Here is a 25640-nt window from a genome sequence, read left to right on the forward strand (position 1 = left end):
TTTGTGAAATGCAATGAGGAAAACATACTGAGAGCACTTTTAAATGACATAGAACATGGATGGAAGTATTTATAGAAGTCTCACTGTCACATTTACTGTTGTACGGCAATTGCTTTTTGCTTTGTGGGTGAAATCCAGTCATTTCAATAGGAATCCATGCGGTCGGGAGTTTCGCATGAGGGTGAGAGATTTCAATATTGAACATGGATGTTGACCAAAAGAAATCTGCTTGATTTAAAAGTGACTTCTGCGTGAGCTGTTCATAAATCACTACGCTATTGACAATAGACAACGGAGCTATTTTTGCCAGCAAAATTTCGCTAGTGTGAAAGCACCTTAAAGCTAAAACGTGTCCACTTGGTATGTGCTTCAGTTGTGACTGAAAGCGATGTAGATACATAGTCATACTCTAGAAAGTATGTAAGCTTGTTTCCACCACAGAATATACAAATGTTTGTTAATATCTCATAATGGAGTGCAGCAGTCTGGTTCCGGAAGGGAAAACTCCATTCATTTTCTCCATAGGGAAACAGATTCTGAACAATAAACCTTTAAAGACAGCCCTACTGTGAGCTACGAGGTTGTTAATCGATGGTATTTGATTAAGTTGAAGCCGTCAGTCTGCATTATTTCAACTTAGTTTTAAAAAAAATCATGTTTAACAGTGGAATCTGTGATGAAAACTACATTTCCCATGATGCTGTACAGAAAGTGCCACCAATCAAAGCAAAACAGGTCAATAGAGCTCTTTAGCTCACTCCAAATGATGCAATCGAATCTCCATACAATCAATACTTAAATATTTGTATATATGTATACACATATTTTGCATATTAATATATATATATTATATATGTTTATTAGTGCTGTCAAACGATTAATTGTGAATAATCAGGTCCAAAATAAAAATGTATGTTTACAATATATATATGTGTGTGTACTGTGTATAATTATGTATTTTTGAATACACACAAATGTATATATTTAATAAATATTTGCATGTATATACTGTATACATATTTATATCATTTATATTATATATAAATATTTTATATATAAATATAAATATTTTTTCTTAGATATATGCATGCATGTGTGTATTTATATATACATAATAATTATACACAGTACACACAGATATTATGTAAACACGCTTTGCGATTAATCGTTTGATAGCACTAATATATAAAATCAACATTTGTAAATGAGTACATGTAAATTTGTACATGATTTGTAAATGTATATTTCTCTGTCATTTTTAATTTGATTATGCTGTTCGCAATGCTTCATGGGATTGTAGTTCTTTCTGTCACTAAAGCTGTGAAGTACACAGTCTTATACCTTTGCATTTTTGTCCGATATTCAAAAACGTTTGTGCTTAAAATGAATGTGTGTAATGTTATTTTTCACCCCATAGCTGATTGGCTTGGTTACAATAAGCGCTTATAGCGCTTTAACAAAGACATTTTGGGAATGAATGGAAACAATATTTCCGGAACCAGCGCTGCTATTCTGAGAAAACATAATTTGCAACTGAAAGTTTATGTCTCATAATTCTGAGAGAAAAAAGACATTGTGAGATATAAACTCGCAGTTCTAACTTTATTTCTCGCAATTTATAAAAAAGTCAAAATTGCGAGATACAAACTTGCAATTGGGAGGAAAAAAAAGACAGAAATGCAAGTTTATATCCCGCAATTCTGATTTGTTTTTCCTTTTTAATTGTTTTTATTCCATAGGAAAGAAGAAAAAAGAGAAAACAAGGCACGAAAAAGAGCAAACGATAGCAAAATAAGGCACTGTTTAAAGGGACAGGTCACCTAAAATAAGTGTTCTGTCATCATGTTGTCCACAACCCATATGGCTTTTATATTTAGGACATCAAAAGAAAAGTTCAGCATAATGTCTGAGCTGCTCTCTACCATACAATAAAATTAGCTCTAGAATGCGCCATAAAAGAAGTCCGCACGTTATGAGCGCTTCATTTCAAGTCGTAGAACAGCTTCGAGACTACTGTGGTCACCACTGACTTTCATTCTATAGGCGAGAGCAGTTTGGACGTTCTGCTATAAATAACATCAAGAAAGTCATAGAGGTTTGGAACAACATCAGTGAATGATATAGATTTTTAGGTGATCTGCTCCTAAGGCAGCATTGCTCCCTGTTTGGCACTTGTGACCGATGTGCCTGTGTTCATGTGATGACTCTTACTGTATATGTGTGCGTGTGTTTGTCTGTACTCTGTAGTGTACAAAGCGATTATCTGTTCGTAAAACTGGGGTCGATCCTCTGTTCTTCACTCCTCTCTGATCTGCTTCAGGAGAGTCTGTGTGTTTTTTGAGCATTTCTCCTTCCTGTCCCCTCAGGACGTCACTCTGTTTTAGAGTGGTTGTTGTTATACGTAGCGTGACCATTCTGAGCGGGTCCGTTTTTCTTTATCTCGCCATTTTTCATCTCCCCTTCCTCCTCTGATTCATCCGTCTCATCTCTGTCGGACCTCTCGTCTTCTACCGACGACTGTTGAGTAAGAACAGGAGAGAATCTCTTCAAAATCACAATCAAAGGCAACCGATTTAACCCCTTACCAGACACCCCATTTTGCCATTTTGGCAAGTGGGGCATTTTGACACACCCAAAATAAAAAGGCTGTTGCTCATAAGTCATTCTGAATAGACACATAACCAACATATATTTAGAAAGCCAACACTTGAGAGTTTACAGCTGAAGACTCAGAATTATTATTCATATGGATTTATATAAATATATAGGCTCAAACATAAAAACGAAAATAAAAAATGAAAATGAAATGTATAAAAATATTATGTGGATGTAGTATAACAACTTATAACCACAACTAAAGTGAAGCCATGAGTGTGGTCATGCTTAATTTCAAATCTGAGGATGATATCTATAAAATTATGCCTTCTACGAATAATATTGTAAGACCTTGTCGGGAGTTTTTACATAGGGCTGATAAAGATGCTAATGCAATATGTTATTGCCCTGTAAACACCCATTTACAGTCTTTTGTCTAATGTCTGGCGAGGAGAACTGCTCAATTAATGCTCTATTGTTCTCAAGCGACGAACATTTTACACCTTTGTCGGTATGAGACTTAATCCTCATTATTCTTTTATCGTTATTCTTTTATTTGTATTGAGCCATTAGCCTTTTTTTTCTGGCATGAAGGCTTGCCCATTAAAACCACATACAGTAATCCACATATTTTCTGAAGTCTTTCTAGAAAACAAACCAACTAAAAAGCATATTCTTGAGACCTTATGTGAATTATTGTCACAAAACAGATTGTGAAATAGATATAGCTCCTGGCGCAACAGGTGCATTAGAGCTACAGTAAGCATCAAGCTACATAACACAATTTAAAAGATTAAAATTACACTTTCACTCAAAATTTCACTTTAGACCACCATTGAGTGTTTGTATTAGCTTCCAGTCGCAATCTAATGGGGATTTTATTCATATGGTGATGCATTTTATATGGAGCTAATCGCTACATCTGCTTAGCATTTATATTATTTTGTATTCCTGACATAAATTAATCAATTATTGTCACTGCAACCCAGTTTTATCATAAACTGTTCAAATATCGAAGCTGGAGTCTTTAATCTTTCTACTGATACTCAGTTTGTCCAGATAAAGTTAGAGTGTGATGTTTTTACGAGCAGTGAATGTTGAACAACAGTAATCTGGGGCCGTCGACGATCTTTGACACTAAAGGGGTTAAATGGATAGTTCCCCCCATAGAAACTTCTGTCATCAGTTACTCACCTTCATGTTGTTGCAAACCTGCGATGCGTTTGTGCAAGAAAAATATTCATATTTAAAACTTTACAGACGAAAATAGCTAACATCCGGCGGTCAGCGGTGCGTGAGTCGACTTGCGCTAAAAGAGTAACCCCTGACGCTATGTTTTGTTTTGCTCATTTAATCCGATAACTGCACTTTATTATGCATTAGATCGCATTATCACAGAGAATTCAAATGTGGTAGGGTTTAAACTTTTATTTTGAAATCGCGATTCGCATATTTAGAAACATAGTGATGTATTCTCCTGTGTCGGCGTAGGTTTATTAAAAAAATTACATTACAAATCTGGTGAAATTACACATTTTGCATTTCCAGATGAATGTTATAAGCAACCCAAACTCACACCATATACAGATATAGTTTTTAGCCGAGCTGCTGAGACATTTTCTAAGCATTTTTCAAGATTCAAGAGTTTTATTTGTCACATACACAGTTATATACACAATATACAACTGGCAGTGAAATGTAAACAGGTCCGCTCCATGGACAGTGCAAATAACAGTTACAAGAAACACAAGGGGAAATTAAAATAGAAATAGAATAAAATTAGAATAAAAAGTATTAACATAAGTAGAATTATAAATAAATCAAGTAAAGATAAAAAAATAGGAAATAAGATAAAAATAAAAATATAAAAAATATAAAAATATGTGGATATGATAAGTGAGATAAACTGTAGACTTAAAAATAAGTGGTTAACATAAATATATATATATATATATATATATAAGAAGTATGTGTGTAAGCAATAGGTATAATTGCAAACAGGAGTATGATGTGCGAACAGGTTTATTACAGGTTGTTACACAGTAACAATAGGAACGTAAAGTGCAGTGCAATGGCAGTATGTGGATGTTAATGTTTAAACTGGATGTTTATGCGTGTGCGGGGTGAAGTGAAGTCATGTGACTGAGTTCAGGAGTCTGATGACCTGGGGGAAAAAACTCCTCCTGAGTCTTTCAGTCTTTGCCATCAGGCTACGGAAGCGCTTACCAGATGGCAGCAGGGTGAAGTGAGAGTTTGCAGGGTGATTAATGTCTCTGATGATTTTAGTAGCTCTACCTCTGCAGCGTTTGGTGTAGATGTCCTGCAGAGACGGGAGAGCTGAGCCTGAGATGCGCTCGGATAAGCGCACCACTCTTTGCAGGGCTTTGCAGTCGTGACTGGTGCTGTTCCCGTACCACGCTGTGATGCACTGAGTCAGGACACTTTCTATCGCCCCTCGATAGAAAGTTTTCAGGATGGCTGGTGAAACCCTGAATTTCCTCAGCTGGCGCAGGTGGTACAGTCTTTGCCTGGCTTTTTTCACCTGTGTCTGGATGTGTGTAGTCCAGGTCAGATCCTCGGAGATGTTCACACCCAGGTATTTGAAGCTGCTCACTCTCTCTACCGGTGTCCCGCTGATCATGAGAGGGGAGTATGACCGATGCTGTCTCTTCCTGAAGTCCACAATCAGTTATTTGGTCTTGTTAACATTCAGAGAGAGACAGTTGTCCTGGCACCATGATGTCAGTTGCTCCACTTCGTCCAAGTATGCCGTCTCATTGTTGTTGGAGATGAGACCCAGGACAACAGTATCATCAGCAAACTTGATGATAGAGGTGGAGCTGTGTGTGGACAAACAGTCATGGGTGTAGAGAGAGTAGAGCAGGGGACTCAGCACACAGCCCTGTGGAGCTCCAACACTCAGGGTGATGGAGGTGGAGGTGAACTGGCCTACTCTCACCGCCTGGGGTCTGCCAGTGAGGAAATCTTCAATCCAGAGGCAGAGAGAAGAATTCAGGCCTAGATCCAGGAGTTTGTGTGTTAGCTTAATGGGAACTATGGTGTTAAAGGCTGAGCTATAGTCAATAAATAGCAGCCTGACATAGTTCCCACTTTTGCTGTCGATGTGAGTGAGGCAGGAGTGAAGGACGTGAGAGATGGCATCTTCAGTCGATCTATTGGGACGATAGGCAAACTGAAGAGGGTCCAAAGTGTCAGGAATGGAGGAGCAAATGTTGTTTTTAATAAGTCTCTCAAAGACCTTCATGACTAAAGATGTGAGAGCCACTGGACGATAGTCATTTAGGCAAGAGGGTTTACTGATCTTAGGTACAGGGATGATGGAGGATCGTTTGAAGGAGGTGGGGACAACAGATGTAGCAAGGGACTCGTTAAATATGGATGTAAAGAGCCCTGCGAGCTGATCAGCACAGGACCGCAGAACACGACCAGAAATACCATCCGTCCCAGCAGCTTTCCTGACATCCACACGTTTGAGTGCCCTCCGAACCTCGTCCTCCGAGACAGAGATCACGTGACCGTTGCTGCTCTGAGGGACTCTCTCTGACGCGTCACTCGCCGGAGTCGCGCTGCCGCGATTACCATCAAAGCGAGCGTAGAAAGAGTTTAACTCGTTCACCAGCAACGGATCAGCTCTCACCTCTGCAGAGGATTTAGTTCCAAAAGCACAGATGGTCCTCAGTCCCTGCCACATCCGCCGGGAGTCGTTGAGTTGGAAATGAGATTCCACTCGGTCTTTATATCGGAGTTTTGCGGCTTTAACGGCGCGCCGGAGGGCGTAACATGAAGCTTTGTACTCCCTCATATCCCCCGTTAGGAGACCGGCATTGTACGCGATAGTGCGCGTGTTTACTGCAGTGCGGATTGAACTGTCCACCCACGGTTTCTGATTAGGGAAGGACGTTATAGTTACTGTTTGAGTGGCTTGCTCTGTCAGTGTGTTGATAAAGCAGAGCGCCACTTCTGTGAACTCGCTGACGTCTTCAGAACTCGCGCGGAACATGTCCCAGTCGACGTCATCAAGAGCTGCCTGTAGCGTGATCTCTGAATGGGATGACCAGCGTTTGACTTCCCTCCTCACCGGGGGCTCTTGAACGAGCCTTTGTTTGTATTCCGGTGTGAGAAAAATGGCGGCATGGTCCGATTTGCCAAAAGCTGGCTGTGAACGAGCTTTGTAGGCGTTCTTAAACGGAGAGTAGCAATGATCCAGTGTGTTTGCTCCTCGTGTGGGACAGGAGACATGCTGGTGAAAGTTTGGCAATACTTTCTTTAGGTTTGCTTTGTTAAAATCACCCGCGACGATGAAAGCAGCGTCGGGGTGTTTGTTTATGAAGCCGCTGGTCACATCATGGAGGGCAGATAAAGCCAGCCCCGTGTCTGCCTGTGGTGGAATATAAACGGCAGTGGCGATGACCGAGGAAAACTCCCTCGGTAGGTAGAAAGGCCGGCACATGAGAGTTAAGTGTTCCAAGTGAGGCGAGCAGGATCGCGAAAGAATGGAGATGTTCCTAGGATCGCACCATTTCTTGTTTATCATGAAACACACTCCACCGCCTTTAGATTTCCCGGCCTCGGCTGTTCTGTCCATCCGAAAAACAGAGAAGTTCTCGGACGGCGTCACGGCTGTATCCGGGACCGCTGGCGTGAGCCATGTTTCGGACAGACAATAGATGTTGCAGTCTCTCATGTCCCGTTGAAAACTTATCCTGGCTCTAAGATCGTCCATCTTATTCTCCAAGGATTGGACATTTGCGAGCAAAATGCTCGGGAGAGGAGGACTGAATGCTCTTTTTCTCAGTCTGTTGCGGATCCCAGCGCGTTTCCCGCGGCGTTTTTTGAATCTTCGCCGTCGACTCGAGTGGCCATTGTTCAACTCGGCGTCCCGGCGAATCTCAGATGGAAGATTGGAGAAAGTGTCCTGAAACAGGTCAGTGTAGCGGTAACCAATTTCCAGAAGTGTTTTGCTTTCGTAACAGATCAAAGCAGATGATCCGTTGGAAAAAATAGAGAGTAAAAGAGAGTAGAATAATAAATAAAAGCAAAGTCTTAGCGGAGCGACCTGAATGGCGACCGAGCACGGCGGCGCCATCGTAACGATTCGCCATCGTAACGATTCATGTAAATGATAACACTCTGATATGAAACACAAAGTGTGTCAGACTTTATGCGTTCCCAAATGCACTTTATTGGAAACCTAAACAAACTGCACATGCAGAGACTGAGTGTGTGTGGAGCAGCATTTACTGTGAACAGAGCCGTTTTGAGACACTAAAGCACTCTTCAGACGGTAATTGTTTCTCACGTGGAAGTCCGTAAAAATAAATATGATTGCCACCTCAGTGATAAAACATTCGGATGGTGATTTATTCACGGTGGAGGAGCGAGTTTTGTGATCCTGCGCAGCTGGGAACGCGGCTCACGTGGTCAATAACATGATTGTCTGCTGTACATAAAATGTCATATGCTTGGTATAATGAGAATAAATTAATATTTGATTTAATAATAGGAAAATAATATCCGAATTATTATTTAATTATTTAAATCTGTTTAAAAATAGGGAGATATATAGACGCACATAACAGTAAAAATGGTTTTCTGTCTTGTATTTTATCTAAAAATAAAGGATGTCATTTTATTCCGCATGGAAATGAGCAGAAATAAGGGAATACAGCCTCTTATTTACATGAGGTAAACATAATGCTGCAGTTATTTTAACATATATAATTGCTGCCCTAATAACGGCCCGTTTCAAACGTGTACGTGCTTTTCTTCCTTTTATTTTTTGAGCAGTGATGAAATATTGCTCTTGTAAATACTTGAATTTCAGTCATAAAAGTCTAGATCCTTAAAATGCATCCAAATTAGCTCACAGTCGGGGGTAATTTCCTCTATTGTCTTTAGATGCTTTGATTAAGCGGTCACCTCTGAGCAACACCTTTAAAGACTGCCCACTGAATGCCGATAAAATACAACGCATGCCTGCCTTAGTTGCACTTGATGATTGCAACACGTTCAACAACACAGCACGTTCTCAATAAAGAATCCTCCTGAAGGGTCCCACTTTATGTGAAGTGTCTTTATTATGTATTAACATTTGAATTATTATTGTGTACATACATGTTTTTACTTTGTACTTATATTTAAATAATACTTGCATCTAATTACAGCTGTAATAAATGACTAATTACATTTATAATTAAACTGTTGACTGTTCCCTACACCTTAACCCTCCCTTAAACCTATCCAAAACACCAAACCGGTCCCTAACATTACCCATATCCCACCTCACTAGCAGCACAAGTGATTGCAATACAACATCAACACAATAAGTACATTGATTGTACCCATTGCCGAACTTTGTTTTAAAAAGTGGGTGGGACAGGAGTGTATAATGTTTCGAATACAAGGCTATTTCAGAAATGTACAATAAGTACATAGTAGTTAAAGAGACCTAATATAAAGTGGGACCAAACTGGTCATTGTCAGTCATACTTTACCAAGCATTTGTCTTTCTCAAATTTGTATTTAGTCACCCCTGGTCTCCCATGGGATGTGTACAACCTTATACTATTCTCAAGAGATAAAATGGAAAAACTGTTTATCTGTTACTTGTAAAAATATGTGTAAAAGTGAATATGAATTCACACAGACGTACGTTATTGCTCAAGAAGCGGAAGGCCAAGCGTATGATCAGCGCGGCCCAGAAGATGTGCAGACACAGCAGGACCATCAGCAGCCCGTTAAAGAAGTAATATCCAAAGAAAGGAGGGTACAGGGTCACGGGATACACCCACGTACAATACATGATCCTGTGAGAAAGACAGAAACACGTGAGTTATATGCAGGGCTTGACATAATGTTTTTTGCTCACCAGCCACTGTGGCTAGTGGTTTTCCAAAGTCACAAGCCACTCAGCATTTTCACTGGCCACAATTTTGGCTGTTGGAAAATTACATTTTATTAGGGGTGTGACGATATACTTACGAGACGATACACACGAGAATGAGATGAGATATGATATTTTAACGTTTTCTTTTACAGAAATCTTCAATGACAAAATATTACTGGAAAAAAAATATTTTATTCAACTAATTGTTACCAAATGAAAAAACAATGCAGGTGCATTTTAAATGTTTTAACTAATCTAGGGCTGTCACTAATGATTATTTTGGTAATTGAGTGATCAGTTGATTAATTTGCAGATTAATTGAGCAATCAGATACTATTTTTTGTGTGGTAATAAAAATAGACCAATGAACCATTGCCTTTAAAATGCCCACAGAGAGCTGCATTTGTTCTAATAATTTAGCAGCTGGCTTTACTTATATAAAGTATAATCTAGCTTATAGCCACAGAAACACATCACAACTGTATCATAATCGAAACTGGTGATGGCAACGTGTGTGGAGAGAAACAGAGACAGAGAGACAGATGAGATGTACCGGAAAGGGAAGATGATGAGGCGTGTGACGATGAAGATCGCAGCAAACAGGATGAAGATGTAGTCGCATGCGTTCTTCCATCTTGCGTAGTTAAACATCTTTGCTGACTGAGAGAGAGAGAGATGATATGAGGGAGAGAAACTGATGTGTATAGAGGAGAGACAGAAATGGTTTTTCTACTGATATACATCATGTCATGGTTTCTTGCACCCAAATTCACATCATCTGTACTGTACAGCATGCAAGATTACAGCACTGGATGGTATATTATTCCTGGTGGATTTTTGAATTGTGCATTTGTGCTGGATTTTAGGGCAATTGTTGCTCACATTCCCTAAAGTTATGATAGAAGTTTGTTCCCTTTCAGCCATTTCTATTCGGAAGCTGGAGCTGCTTTTAAATGTATAAACATAAACATTTTCAAATAAATAGGGGAACTGAATTTGAATGACAACTGATAGATCAATTATTTTATATTTTTCTTACTACTTTAGCAGAAATGTTTAAATTTACAAGTGTAAATAGCGATAGATGCTATTTACTAAGTGAAAATAGTGATATATTCTATTTACACCATCACCATATAAAAGTACCAGTTCTTTGCAATATGTGTAAATAGTAATTACATGCAATTTATACTTTATTTTGACAGATACATACTATTTGCACCTCAGTATTGTTGTACATAAACAGGATGCAATAATAACAGTGTAAATTATTATATTTATTACAATTATTAAATGAATGCCGCCTTGATGTGTCAATAAAAGCCCTCCCTACACCGACCCCTAACCCTACCCAATAAATGCTTTTATTATTATTAAACATTTTTGGTTAGGCACTTTATTTCCACATTTAGAACATTTTCTTAATTTGTATTAAAAGTAAATGCCTTTCCGATGCGATGGGAAAAGGGATAAGAGCGAACTCTGCAAAAGGCGGATTCGAACCTGGGTTTGATCGCGTCAAAACCAAGATCCTTAAGCCTTAATCTTTATTGATTGGGTCACTGAAGCCGTTGATATAGGAGTGTCTTTTTTATTATCTTGTTTGGCCCAACCAGGCATTGTTAGGCGGAGCTAGTGCGTATAGCACTTGCCAACAAGGCACAGTATTTGCATTGGTGTGATTAAAAGTGTAATAAAGTGTAATTTATTCCTGTGATCAAAGCTGAATTTCCAGCATCATTAATCCAGTCTTCAGTGTCACATGATCCCTCAGAAATCATACTAATACACTGATTTGCACAATTAATCTTTAGATTTACACAACATCTATACTAGTCCACTCTCTTGAAAATATCACATAGACGTCCCGTTGTGGCTCGATCTCTGGTTGTTCTTCTCACCTCTAGTAGATAGTCAGCTGAATCGTGCATGAACATGATGAGTGTTCCCGCTCTGATGTAATTAACACACCAGGAGAAACTGATCAGCATGATGGTTGCCACATGATGAATGATCTGCTCTTTGAAGTCCTGGAAGAGAGCGTAAGATAACGCTAATATCATTATACCATTATGAGATATTTTTTACAACGCCTCCCATTCTATTGTGATTCATTATAAAGAAAACAATGCAATGAAAAGGAATTCAAACATGATCCCTCACTGAAAAAACAGGAAAATACATTTTACACCAATTTACTCAATCATATTATTTGCTATTTACGCGACAAAATTGTGTTTCTCTTCTAAACTTGATTTCTTTGCTTTCGATTAATGTAATTATTTAAAATGATCTACTAGGTTAAATTATTTAGGGTGAATGTGAACCAATCAAGTACTTGAAAATTCTTTTTGCTGAAACGAGTTTCCTAGGTAAGAATTGCACATAAACGCCCTCTTATATCGTGTTTACCACTGGGAAGTTCGGAAATAATTTTAATACCCAAATTCCTGAGATGGGCGTGCCATAAACTTTAAACATGTGTGTCAGGTAGGATTTATCAGTTTTTCCCCCAAAACCGCCAGATCGTCTTGTCTTGTCATTAATGTAGGGCATATTTACATATAGGAGTAATCATCACATTTAGGAGTAATCATCAAGTGTATTGTATGTTTTATACACAACGAAAAATAGCCTGCATTTAACCGAAATCAAAAATAACTTTTTTCGAATGAACAAATTATGTTTGTTTGATTTAATTGATTTATGTGGAGCCGATGTACAAGATTAAATCTTGTAAATCCAACACGCTTTTTTTTCAATGCTGACTCACCAGTTCATATTACACACAGCGAATACATTCCATGTGTTTAAACACAGTCATTTAATTGGTTTATAATTTATTCCCTTTCCCATGAGGTCCAGTTATAATGTTAGTCAAGATATCTTTTATAATTTGGTTTATAGTGACCCTTTCCCACCCTCCTTGTGTGAATTTTAACATATAGTTGAACATTATTTGAAAGAACTCAATTGACTCTGTTTTCCAGCACTTTAGACATTATTGCACATTATTGTTCCTAAAAAGAGGAAGGAATATAGTCCGACACCATGGTATAATGAGCAGCCCTCAACAAAGCAGCCCAAAAATGGAGCGCAGCTGGAAGAAAAACTAAAAAAAAGAGGTATTTCGCATTTTGTGGAAGGAAAGTGTTATTGCATTCAGAAAGGCCTCAAAAGCGGCTAGATCTGCTTACTTTTCAACTCTCTTAGAAGAGAACCTATACATCCCTAGGTATTTATTTGACACAGTGGCTAAATTAACGAGAAATAAAGGTTCAACTTCTGACGTTTCCAAACAGCACAGCAGTAATGACTTGCAAGAATGATACTATTAGAGAGAAAATCATTACCGTCTACAACATTATCGCATCAGACATCATGCTATAGACCCCTGAGGAACAATTACATTCCTTCTTTGCTATGGCTTTAGCCTTGTCTATGAAACCATAGCGGTCATAGCCATAAATGGTTTAGTACCTAAGTACTTGAGCAAGCTCTTAACGCATTATAGTCTTTCACGTCTATTGCAATCTCAAAATTCTGGCCAGAATATCAAAATCAACTGCAGGCGGTAGATCATTTTCCTATTTAGCACCCAAACTCTGGAATAGCCTTCCTAGCCTTGTTCAGGAAGCAGACACACAGACAGTTTAAATCTAGACTAAAATCACATCTCTTTAACCTGGCACACACATAACACTATGAATTTCAACTGAACCAGGAATACTTCCTGTAATACTTGGTTACTTCCTGTAACACCCAATGTACTTGTTACATTGTAAGAAGAATGGCATCTACGCTAATATTAGTCTATTTCATCCTTATCCCGAGGTTATACCATAGTCAGCCGGACTCCATATCCAGATCAGATGGTGGACCTACTCCTAGACACGACCAAAACGCAGCCCTGAATGTCAGCAGAGACAATCCCTAGACAATCCCCTGTGAAGGCTTCGTCTACATGGCAGTCGACAGCACAGATCCTCAGCAGAGACCACAAGAACCAGACAGGTCCTCCGCACAGACCCTATTGCCAGCTTCCGCTCCATACTGGCGTGATGAATCAATCTTCAAGCAAAAGGAACTAGATGAATGCAGCCTAAATCATAATGACACACGTGTTCATTCGTTGGCCCGTGGAGAACCCCCCATTATGTAATATCTCCATTATGTCACCTGAATGGAGTTTGGGTTCTTTGCCACTGTCGCCTCTGGCTTGCTTAGTTGGGGACACTTAATATTAAACAATATTATTGGTCTGACTGTACTGATGCTGTTGTATGTGAGCTAAACTGAACTGAGCTGAACATTGACATAATTTTCTGCAGAAGTGCTTTATAGATTAAATGAACTAAATTAATAATTGATGATCTTTACAAAGGAACTGAATCAACATTGAATCAACTTCAGCTGAGCATGAATCATTTTCCTGTTATTACTATAAAGCTGCATTTGAAACAATCTGTATTGTATAAAGCACGGTGTAAGTAAAAGTGACTTGACACTATAATGAACCCTTAAAAGCAAAGGTGGTGGTCTATAAGTCCCAGTTTTTAACTGCCATATGGAAGTAAAATAATGACAAATGTCTTTGAAAAAAAAAAAAAAAAAAACGAACAACTTGCATCATTTTCGAATCCATTGAGCCGATCCCATGTCTGGTGGTAGCACTTTTAACATAGCTTAGCATAGTTCATTGAATCTGATTAGACCGTTAGCATCTCGCTCATAGGAACTATACTCTCACTCCTGCGTAATAATCGAGGAACTTTGCTGCCGTACCATGGGTGCAGCAGGCTCTATGATATTACGCAGCGCCTGAAAATAGTCCCCAGTTAGGTAGCTTCCAACATGACCAACATTAAGTTTGTGTAGTTGCAGCCAGCAAATTAGGTAGTGTATTTACCTGTGCGATTAGCCATGGTTCTGCGTGTTGTAAAGGGCTGTGATAGTAAGTAGAAGCTGTACTCTACCATCATGTTTCACAGAATACCAACGAAAAACAAGAAATGAAAGAATCAATGGTTGGCTGCTCTGAACATAGATCTCAAAACACCGGTTGAATCAATCAAGAAATGGTGTGTTGGCTTAATTTGCAGCATTTTGGACCAGATGACTATTTGGAAAACATGGACAGTGTTACCCGTACCACGGTACGGCGTCTAAAGGATATGGCCATCCCAACAATCTTCGGAGTACAGACAGGACCCATCACCCATGGTTGTAAGTATAACATGTCTCCAAGTTATAATATAATTTCGCCGCTGCACCCATGGTACGTCAGTAAAGTTAATTGATTATTACACAGGAATGAGAGCATAGTTCCTAGCCATATCGGCCTAGAAAATCACAAAATTTCATTTTCTTGTCTTAGTACACAATGTAACTACAGAAGAGTCAAGTTTTAAATAGGAAAAATATCAAAACTCTTTGGTCATTTTTTGAGCGAGATGCTAACGGTCTAATCAGATTCAATGATCTACGCTAAGCTATGCTAAAAGTGCTACCGCCAGACCCGGAGATCGGCTGAATGGATTTAAAAACGGTAAAACTCAACTGTTTAACTCTAGGGGAGTTGGAAAGTAAGCCTATTTTCAAAAACAGTGGCGTGTTCCTTTAATGTGTATAAATGTTTTCATCATTCGGATTTCAGAGAGTGGCAGAGGAATAAAAAAATATTTTGCAGCTACTTTTTTTAATAAAAGTTAACTTCCACAAATTAACTTCCACAAATTCAGGTTCAAATGTTAAAGGAACACGCCACTATTTTTGAAAATATGCTTGTTTTCCTAAAATGTAAATTTTTACTAAAAGTAGCACATGGAAACATATTCTAAACATGTCATCAACCCCACCGCAAAAAACAAAACAGCCTGCAGTGATTCCCATAAAATGCTGCTTTGAATAATGTGCTGCTCAAAAAACAAAGTTCACATCAACTAGGTGTTTGAATAAAACGATTCATTGAGATGCAAAGATGAGGTTTGGAGTGTGATATGACCACGGTATGACTGATGGTAGACTTACTTTACGTTTGACATCAGACGCCACACTGAAAAGAAGTGAGGTGTAGAAGCCCAGTTCCAGCATGTAGTACCAGTACTGAGACGGCAGGAGGGTCTGAATGAGAGAGAAACGGTACACTGACTCAGAACTTTCAGCAATCTGTCATTGGATGACATGAGCTTTACAAATAATGTGTAAATAATCCTTATCTAATTGCTTATGAACATACTTTATTGTTATTACTTGGCTGCACATTCAATTAGATGCAAAACATATTACTTGAGTAGAAGTGGGTGGTTACACTTACATGACTATGTTTCTTAACACACTTAACCCTCTAGTGCTCTTCGGTCATTTCTGACCGGAAAATTTTCTGTTTTGAAATGTTCAAAATCACAGCTTCATCAGAATGATATGAAACTTGGTGACTTTTCTAGCATTAGGTATGTAAACGCACTAAAAAATTGGGGTCATGATTCGAGCATGCTAATTGGTCGTAAAAAAAAAAGTACCGTTCATTGTCTTTGAAATGAAGGAAATTAATGGGAAATCGGCAAAAACACAAAAATTCACTGAATATTTGTGTGCACAATCTACAAATCGGCCACGATGCTGAAAAAAAGTACACAAGCAGTAAAGGGGTGACACTCTAAAACATCAAGAGTGTAATATTGACACATCCACTCACACACACACTCACACTTATACACACATACACCTATGAAAAACTGAACCTATGAACCACATTTTGATTTTTTTTTTAAATCACAGCTTCATCGGAAAAATATGAAACTTGGTGACTTTTCTAGCATTAGGTATGTTAACACAAAAAAAATTGAGGGCATGATTCGAGAATGCTAAGTGGTCGTAAAAAAATACTCCCACTTGTGCTCTTCGGTCAAAAATGACCACCATATGAAATGAATGGGAAATCTGCAAAAACACAAAAATTCACAGAATATTTGTGTGTACAATCTACAAATCGGCCACAATGCTGAAAAAAGTACACAGCAGTGAAGGGGTGACACTCTAAAACATCAAGAGTGTGATATTGACACATCCACTCACACACACACGCACACCTATACACACACACCTATGAAAAACTGAACCTATGAACCACATTTGGAATTTTTAAAAATCACTGCTTCATCGGAATGATATGAAACTTGGTGACTTTTCTAGCATTAGGTATGTAAACACACAAAAACAAAAAATTGAGGGCATGATTCAAGCATGCTAAGTGGTCGTAAAAAAAAATACTCCCACTTGTGCTCTTCGGTCAAAACCATAGGAAATGAATGGGAAATCTCCAAAAACAGAAATTCACAGAAAAAAATCTATATTTCTAACAAAAAAAAAAAATCTAAAACTTTATAGTAAATAGTCAAGTTTACATAGTCAGTAAATTGCATTGGTTTTTCTGGGGTGGAGGAAGTTTAATTTTTAAGTGTCCGGTCACTTATGACTGGGAAGACAACCAATGCAACCCCTAAACAAAGAGCACCAGAGGGTTAAATGCATTTTTAAAAAGTCCACTTTGCAATAAATGTGAAATTAAATGTTTTCATTTAAAGCACATTTTTAACATGTTCTAATAATCTTTTGTCATGCTTTAAAGACGTAGCTACACTTATTTTGATGTGTTGACTAACATACAAAAGCATGGTGGCATGATGGCATGTAGAGTACTTTATAATTTTAACTGCAGTGTGTTATTCAAGGTTTAAGGTTAATATATTTTAAATGTACTAATTTACATACTTCACAATTAACTATGTTCTTTTAAAGTATATTATTTCCACAATAAGTACGCTTTTTAAAAGTATGCTAAAGCGAACTTCTTTTTCACAAGGGTTTTTCTCTTTATTTTGAACTTATAATAAATGATCTAATAATTGCCTCATCGACACGACATCTTCAATAAACCCGTCTCTGGCATCATGACTTAGAATATTCCGATCAAATCTGACTTCTGACCTGTAATGTTGCCAGAATCATAATTATAAACTGATTGTTTGTTAGCCAGAGGAGAACTGGCACCCCGACTGAGCCTGGTTTCTCCCAAGGTTTTTTTCTCCATTCTGTCACCTGATGGGAGTTTTGGTTCCTTGCCACCGTCGCCTCTGTCGCCTTTGGCTTGCTCAGTTGAGGACACTAAATTTTCAACTTTATTACTGATCAGCTCATTTAAATTATCATAAAGTCATTATTAAGAGATACAATGTTGCAAATATGATTTTAAATGTCCTCATTATTATAAAAAGTCAAAAATATGACATGCTAAGTCATTGTGAGATGAACAGTTGAAATTAGGACTTCTAAAAATTCAAAATTTTGGATTTAAAGAATCAAATCTAAATTATGATTAAAAGTCCTAATTATTTGATTAAAAAGCTGAAATTAGATTTAAAAAAAGTCTAAATGATGGCCAAAACACACAGACATTTAAGAGATGAAATCATGCTTGTTTTTTTTTTAAATGCACACTTATAATAATATTTGTTATAATAATAAATGTTTTCATTTTGTGCAATATATTTTTTTACATGTGTTTTTACATTTTGAAATCAGTTTGTACAACAGAAATTAATCAATAAAAAACTTACTTTAGCTTTTCATCTAAAACTAAATTAATTTCCTATCATCACTGTAAAACTGCTTTGAAGCATCTGTGTATAGAAATAAAGGTGACTTGACTTGAACTTCATGGATGCTAACAAAAAGATCAAAAAGATCCTATTCAAAGTTATTTGCCTACAGTATGTAAATGCTTGGTTCTTATTCACCAAATTTGCAGTATGTGCTCTAAGTATGTTTCCAATCGTTGTACATTGTCTACATTATATTCTATTAGCTGGAAATGACAAGTTGCCCTTTAGAAAATGAGCAGCTCTACATGATGTCTGTCTTTGGTGCGTCATGTTTTTAAAGGAGACATAACTCACCAGAGTGGGGAAACCTTTCCACATCTCCTGTAGATCATACAACCAGGGTTTCTAGAGAAAGAGACAGAGGAAGGATTGTGTTATGCAATAAATCAACAGAGGAAATCAAATCAGAGGGTTAAAACAGGCTGAAACGGCAAATGACTTACATCTATTAGAGCAGCAAGACCACCAATGAAAGCGAGAAGATAAAAGGCGAATCTCCAGCTACAAAAGAACAAAAGGGTAAAGGTTTAGTTAGTTAGTACGGCTCAGTTATTCGCTGCTGGAAGATGCTGTGACTACACCATTGTGGGGTCCTTTTTTCCATTTATAGTCAAAAGAACTTTAAAAGAAAAGCTGTGTATACATTTTCTTCAAGTAACATATAAGCACAATATTTCATTATATAACAAGTTAGTGATGCACCGAAATTTTGATAACTGGAAATATTTGGCTGAAAATGTATACTTAGTTTTGGAGGGATGAAATCATTCACTGAAATTAGGACGTTTACAGTTTGTTTTTGTTTTTTACGATCACTAGGACTTGTTTCAGCAGTTCAGAATCGGTTCTTATTTTTAGGAGACAAGAACTTTTTTTTTTGTGAACTTTGATCTTTAAAACTTTGCAGACCATTTACATTCACAAACCGATATATTACAAACTGCATGGAAGGTAATATTCGAAAACCATAACAGGGTCACTTTAAAAGTTTATATACAACTCAGCTTTAATTTGAGTGTTGATTATTAAATAAATGGGTTTTAAAACTTTAATTTAATTTTCGGTGCTTCTTTAAAAAAAAAAAAATGTCAGTGCATCACAAGATTTTTTCTCCACTACGTGATCAGTGACATTATCTAGGGTGTTCCCACACTATTGAGATGAATGTGAATGCTACGCATAGAGAACATCCTTGGTTACTATGCTCATCCTGAATGCACTGTTTCTTGCCATAGAGTTCAATGCATTGGTCTTTAAAACCTGAGCTGGGTGTGTCAGAAAAATGTACAGTGCTGTGGGCCTCCGGGACCAGGATTGAAAACCACTGCATGCAAAAGAGCCTTTAAAAGTTAAAAGTAAACATATGAATAATTGAATAAGTGGGATCAAACACCAGTGCCTTTTATTCAGAACAGACTTAAGCTTTTAATCTCGCACATTAGCAGCTCATCTCATTGGAAATGGTCCATGGTAACAGGACTATAGAAAGGGCATGTGAAGAACAGGGAACACTGTGTTGTGTTTGTACCTGGCCTCACAAAACTTCTTGAGAAGGTTGGGTCTGTCCTGATTCCTGCGCCGCCTGAACCAGCGCTGGACCTGTCGCTCTGTCCATCCCGTCTGCTTGCACAGTTTCTCTACTGAACTCTGGGTAGTAAAAACAAAATAATAGCTGTTGTGGTAGTGTGGGGCAATTTGTGATTCATTTCTAAGGGCAGATAGCAGTGTACGCACCTGTGGAGGGTTTTTAGTTGTTTTGCAATAGTAGGACTCCAGTGTTAGGTTGTGTGTAACTCGCCTTCTGACCGTTTCCTTAACGCCCAGCAGAGAGGCTAGTGGTGTAGCAACATATCTGAACATACAGGGAGATTTAAAAGAAAAAGAAATTAATACTTTCATTCAGGAAAGATGCATTAAATTGATTAAAAAAATAAAAAATAATTATATATATATATATATATATATATATATATATATATATATATATATATATATATATATATATATATATATATATATATATATATATATATATATATATATATTTGAACTTTCTATTCAACAAAAACAACAGTCCAACAAAGGAGGGAGGGTGAGGGCTCTGGAGGAGGACGTGGAGCTGGAGAGAGGCGTGACCAACGGGGGGCTGACAGAGGGAACCACCACAGAGGAGATGATGGAGGGAGGAGCCAGAAAGGAAACAAAGACAGTAGGAGCCAGGAGGGAACTTATAGAATAGCCAGGATGAATGCCCACAGCAGAACCGATGGTGGGAGGAGCCAGGGTGGAGTCAGAAATCGGACCACCAGCAGTGGAGCCAGGAGAGTTGGAGACCCAGGCGAAGCCATGGTGACGAATGGCCGAGGTGGAGCCAGGGTGTCGGAGGACTGAAGCAGAGCCAGGGAGACTGAGGACCAAGGCGTAGCCTGACGGAGCCAAAGGGGTGGAGGAACGAGGCGCATCCGAAGCCCCGGAAGTCAGAGACGTACGCAGAGCGACAACTGACCAAGGCAGAGCTGGAGTGAGCTGGAGGGAAGAGCCAAGGTGGAGCCGGCTGGTCGAAGGGCCATGGTGGAGTGACGGGCTCAGTGGCTAGTGGCAGAGACAGGGGATCCAAAATGCCAAGGCGAACCTGGAGACTGGAAGACCCGAGGCGTGTCAGCTCTGGCATGGGCTTTGTGGTGGGCTCAGGCTCCGGGTCTGTGGTGGGCTCTGGCTTACTGTTGTTTGCGGGCTCAGGCTCTAGGTCCGTGGAGGATTTGGGTGAGGGCCTGAGGAGGACTGGAGTAGACAATTGCAACCAGAAAAGGGGCTGGATAGTCTCAAGCATGTTCCTCATCCATTTCCTCCACAACAAAATCAGAACCATCCAGCCATAGAACATAATTGATGTACTGGGTTACTGATATTCTATCATTTCCTGGTGATAATGTAGTAACTGCACATAATGTAAGAACTGCACATAATTTAATAAGTACTACACTATTATTGTACAATAATAATGTAATACTTATTACATTATGTGCAGTTATTACATTATGAGTTGCTACAAGCTGAGTTGCTATGAGTTGCTACCTTTGAGTATGTCTACTCCAAAAATTCCTCCACGTACCTCTCCAAGGGGACAACCATTTTGACCATTTAAATTGTAATATTTTTTTTTATACAATATTCCTGTTTTTGCTGTATTTTCATCAAATAAACGCAGCCTTGGTGAGCAAAACAGACCAACTCTAAACCTTTGAATGGCAGTGTAGTATCTGTGTATAGATCACTTAATTATCCATATTTATAGTCTATGGACCATTGTTTTCTGTTGCTCCTGTATTGTTTTTTGGACTATGTATTTTAAATGACATTGCCCTTTTGACCCTCATTTGATTAATACATAGTGACTTGTGACTTTGGCTCGGTTTCAAATTTGATTGAGCTCTTATGTGTTTCTGTGTATTTTAGTGCATGGATCCTAATTCAGTCTCTTATTCCTTAACTTTGATACTCACAATAATAAAAAACGAATTACAGGATTAATGAGAAAGCAATGAGATGATGCAAAGACAGCTTAGGATAAGAGAGACAGGGATGGGAGAGTAAAACGAAGGGAGTGACGCAAGACATAAAAGAAAAAGCATGTTGACACAAATAGAACTGAAGACCTATTTATAAACAAGTCAGACAGAGGCAGAGAGAGAAAGAGACCAAAATGAAAGGCATGTAGTACATACAGTTAAACAGAGAGCAAAAGAAAGACGTGTGTAGAGATGTAGCTTTGGACCCACCTCTCAAAGACCTGTCGAATAGTCATAAACAGGATGGCGATTGGCAATGCCACCCACAAATCCCGTGCCTTCGCGTAGACCCGCCCATCACGGTCCTCCAGGTCAGCCCATCCCAAACCCTCTGGGAACCACAGACGCTCCTGCCAGAACACTTCACTCAACCACTGCAACATCCTGTAGAACACAAAGATGATGAGAAAGATGTGCGGGTGTGTCTGTCTGTCCATCTATCCAATTATCCATTTAATTATCCATCTATCCAATTATCCATCCATTTATCCATCCATCCATCCATACGGTCTCGGACAAAGTGGGGCCTTGGAGTCAAAAAGGTTGAGAACTACTTCTCTAGATATGGCTCATATCTTTCCCCCCATTTTTTTGCTACAGCAAGTGAAAATAGAGCACTTTTTATCATTTGTGTCTGGAGCACAAACACTGCAGGACGACACACACATTGAATGTTGTTTGTTCTAAAACTCTATCCCTCAGTATGAACAAAAATAGTAGTGTTGCCTTAGCAAACACAACTGTGTTATAAAATCTGATATGGGTACATGTACTGGGCCATGTTAAACAGTGACATATGTCACAAAACCAGTCAACAATACATTGTATGGATCAAAATTATTGATTTTTCTTTTATGCCAAAAATCAGTACTGTAAAAAAAAAAAAATATTGTTGGTTTAACTTAAAAAAGGTAAGTAACCTGGTTGCCTTAAATTTTTGAGTTCATTGAAATTAAACATTTTTTTTTTTTTTTTTTTTTTTTTTTTTTGACAAAAAACAGCAAAATACAAAACTCTCGTAGGGGAAAGAGAGTATACACATACCAAAATGTAGTCAAAATACAAAAGTGAATAACTAAACAGAAAACAACAGAACAAAAAACAAACAAAAAACAAAACAAAAAAAAAAGGAACGGGGCTATTTATAAACACAAGTCATTGTCAAAAAGGCAAAACATTTTCCCCTTTTCCATTTTTTCTCTTTTTTTTTTTTTGACTTTGTACACATAATTCTGACTTTATACACACAATTCTGACTTTATACACACAATTCTGGCTGTATATCACACAATTCTGACTTTATATCACACAATTCAAATCCGACTATCACACAATTCTGACTTTATACACACAATTCTGACTTTATACACAGTTCAAATCTGACTATCACACAATTCTGACTTTATACACACAATTTTGACTTTATACACACAATTCTGACTTTATACACAGTTCAAATCTGACTATCACACAATTCTGACTTTATACACACAATTCTGACTTTATACACGCAATTCTGACTTTATATACACAATTCTGAATATATATATACACTATATATTCTGAAATTAAACATTTGAGTTAATACAATGAAGGAAATTGGTTTAATAAATAGAAACTCAAAATATTATTGTATCTGAACCACATAAAAAAAGTGCTAAATCATGAAAATAGCACAATTTTGCAGTTTCACTGCATTATTACAAATAAAACACAATTACGTAATATGCTTACAAATTTTTTTCAATAATATTTGAATAAATGGTGATGTCGATTCTCAAATGTTCATATTAACTCAAATTTTAAATTTCAATGAACTTTATTCAATGAAAATTAAGGCAACCAGGTAACTTACTTTTTAAATATTTTTTTCTACAGTGTAGGATATTAAGTAACGATCATGTTCCATGAAGATATTTTATAAATTTTGTACCGTAAATATGTCAAAAATGTATTATTAGTAGTAGTAATATGCATTGCTAAGGACTTCATTTGGACAACTTTAACCATGATTTTTTTTTGCAGATTTTCAAATAGCTGTATTTTGGCCAAATATTGTCCTATCCTAACACACCATACATCAATGGAAAGCTATTTATTCAGAAGCTATATACATCTCAATTAAAAAAAAAATACCCTTATTACTGGTGGTACTTTGTGGTCTAGGGTCACATATGACATTACTTCGTACAATGCTGTTTTAAAACATCTTTTAAACATACAGCAGCTTACAGATGTTTTTGGCTCCTAGACAATTATACTGATGGATTTACACTCGACTTGCAGATTATCCACAGGCTTCAACTAAGTGGGTGGAGTGACTGGTTAAGTTACAACCTCAGAACAGACCACAGTTGATCTAGATAAGCTAAATGTTGAGTTAGAGTGCTTATTTTCATTTTAAGAGAAAGAGCATGTGTGCTTTATGACAGGGCAAGGGGGATTTTAAGGCAGATGTGTTGTGTGTGATCTGCCCAGATGCACCTGAGGTTTGTGTGATGCGGTGACCAGTGGTCTCCTAATTATTACTGGTGCATACTAAAGACATGATCTAAGGGGGCAAACTCATTTTAAACGAATTTTCAAAGTCACATTTAAAATCCACCTGTGCTTTTGAATGTACACGATGCTTCTGGGTATTACTCATATTAAGGGTTAACAATTTTTCAAAAGCTCAAATAGAAAGTTTTAAAGTTCGTCATCCTGCAGCGTTTGAGCTCCAGATATGAATGATTCCTCGAATCACACGTCTATAGTCTGAGCTTCAACCGCAGACCGTCACCGCATTAACACATATAGTCTAATTAAAAACTGTGAAACTACATTTAATGTTTTACGTATTTCAGGGCTGAGTCTGAAACTGCACTCAACGAATTTACCAAACGGAGAACTAAGATGGAGAACAAAGAGTGGAAGGATGTGGTCACTGATGCAACTGACTGAAGCACTGAGGGTTGTAAAAGACACAGCTGGGAGGATTTGTTGCTCCTGAAAACACCAGGTTTGAAGTGTCATAGTAACAGACCACTCAGGCAGGAAAATGCAGCTGGACCAAAGCATTAAAACAACCTATCGCAGTTAATTGTTTGGGTTACACTTTATTTTAAGGTGTCATTGTTATAGTGTACTTATATGTTTAAGTATTGAGTAATATTAATTAACAACATGTACATACTTTAGGGTTAGGGTAGGAGTAGGGATTGGTTGAGGGTTAGTTGCATGATGTGATCATGCATAATTTACTGTTATTACTATGATAAGTACATGTAACATATGTAACAAGGACACTATAAAATAAAGCATTTTGTTACATAATAGTGCAGCAGTTTCTGCAAAGGGTTGCACATTGGAAAGAAGCAGAAACATGATTGGGAAATGTGCATTTGTAGTCAGATGTGGAAATATCTCAGCAGTAAATGTAATAGTTGATGACGTCTTATGGCAACCACATAAACGAGTTCTTCCTCAGAAATGCTAATTATAGCAGCCTGGTTTTTCCCCTATTGTTTTCTGATAGATTGATGGAATCTGTGAATCTGACCATCTGATGCATATTGCACAAATAAACTGAAAAGCATCGACTGGCTTTAAAGGGTTAGTTCACCCAAAAATGAAAATTCTGTCATTAATTACTCACCCTCATGTCGTTCGACACCCGTAAGACCTCCGTTCATATTCGGAACACAAATGAAGATATTTTTGTTGAAAGCTGATGGCTGAGAAAGGCTTCAGATAGGCCTCCATTGGCATTCAGTACATTTACACTCCCAAGACCCATAAAAGGCACTAAAAACGTCGTTACAAAGTCCATCTCACCACAGTGACTCTACAATAATTTTACGATGCGACGACAATAGTTTTTGTGCGCAAAAAAAAATCAAAATAACACCTTTATCCAACTTGTTC

General features: G+C 37.8%; 1 protein-coding gene across 1 annotated transcript in view; it reads right to left on the minus strand.

The window, feature by feature from the left end:
* Window positions 1-1359: 1359 nt before the first annotated feature.
* cers2b (ceramide synthase 2b) overlaps window positions 1360-25640 on the minus strand; it is a 45584-nt gene continuing 21303 nt past the window's right edge. The window contains exons 2-11 of the mRNA XM_079837415.1: window positions 21945-22118; window positions 19900-20017; window positions 19694-19812; window positions 18609-18666; window positions 18460-18510; window positions 15533-15625; window positions 11404-11532; window positions 10056-10162; window positions 9269-9422; window positions 1360-2517 (exon numbers count right to left, since the gene is read on the minus strand). Of these exons, the coding sequence (XP_079693541.1) occupies window positions 2371-2517; window positions 9269-9422; window positions 10056-10162; window positions 11404-11532; window positions 15533-15625; window positions 18460-18510; window positions 18609-18666; window positions 19694-19812; window positions 19900-20017; window positions 21945-22117 (1149 nt within the window). The 5' untranslated portion in view covers window position 22118 and the 3' untranslated portion in view covers window positions 1360-2370. The remainder of the gene's footprint in view (window positions 2518-9268; window positions 9423-10055; window positions 10163-11403; window positions 11533-15532; window positions 15626-18459; window positions 18511-18608; window positions 18667-19693; window positions 19813-19899; window positions 20018-21944; window positions 22119-25640) is intronic.

The sequence above is a fragment of the Gobio gobio genome, assembly GCF_949357685.1.
Source record: "Gobio gobio genome assembly, chromosome: 15".
Classification (NCBI taxonomy): Eukaryota; Metazoa; Chordata; class Actinopteri; order Cypriniformes; family Gobionidae; genus Gobio; species Gobio gobio.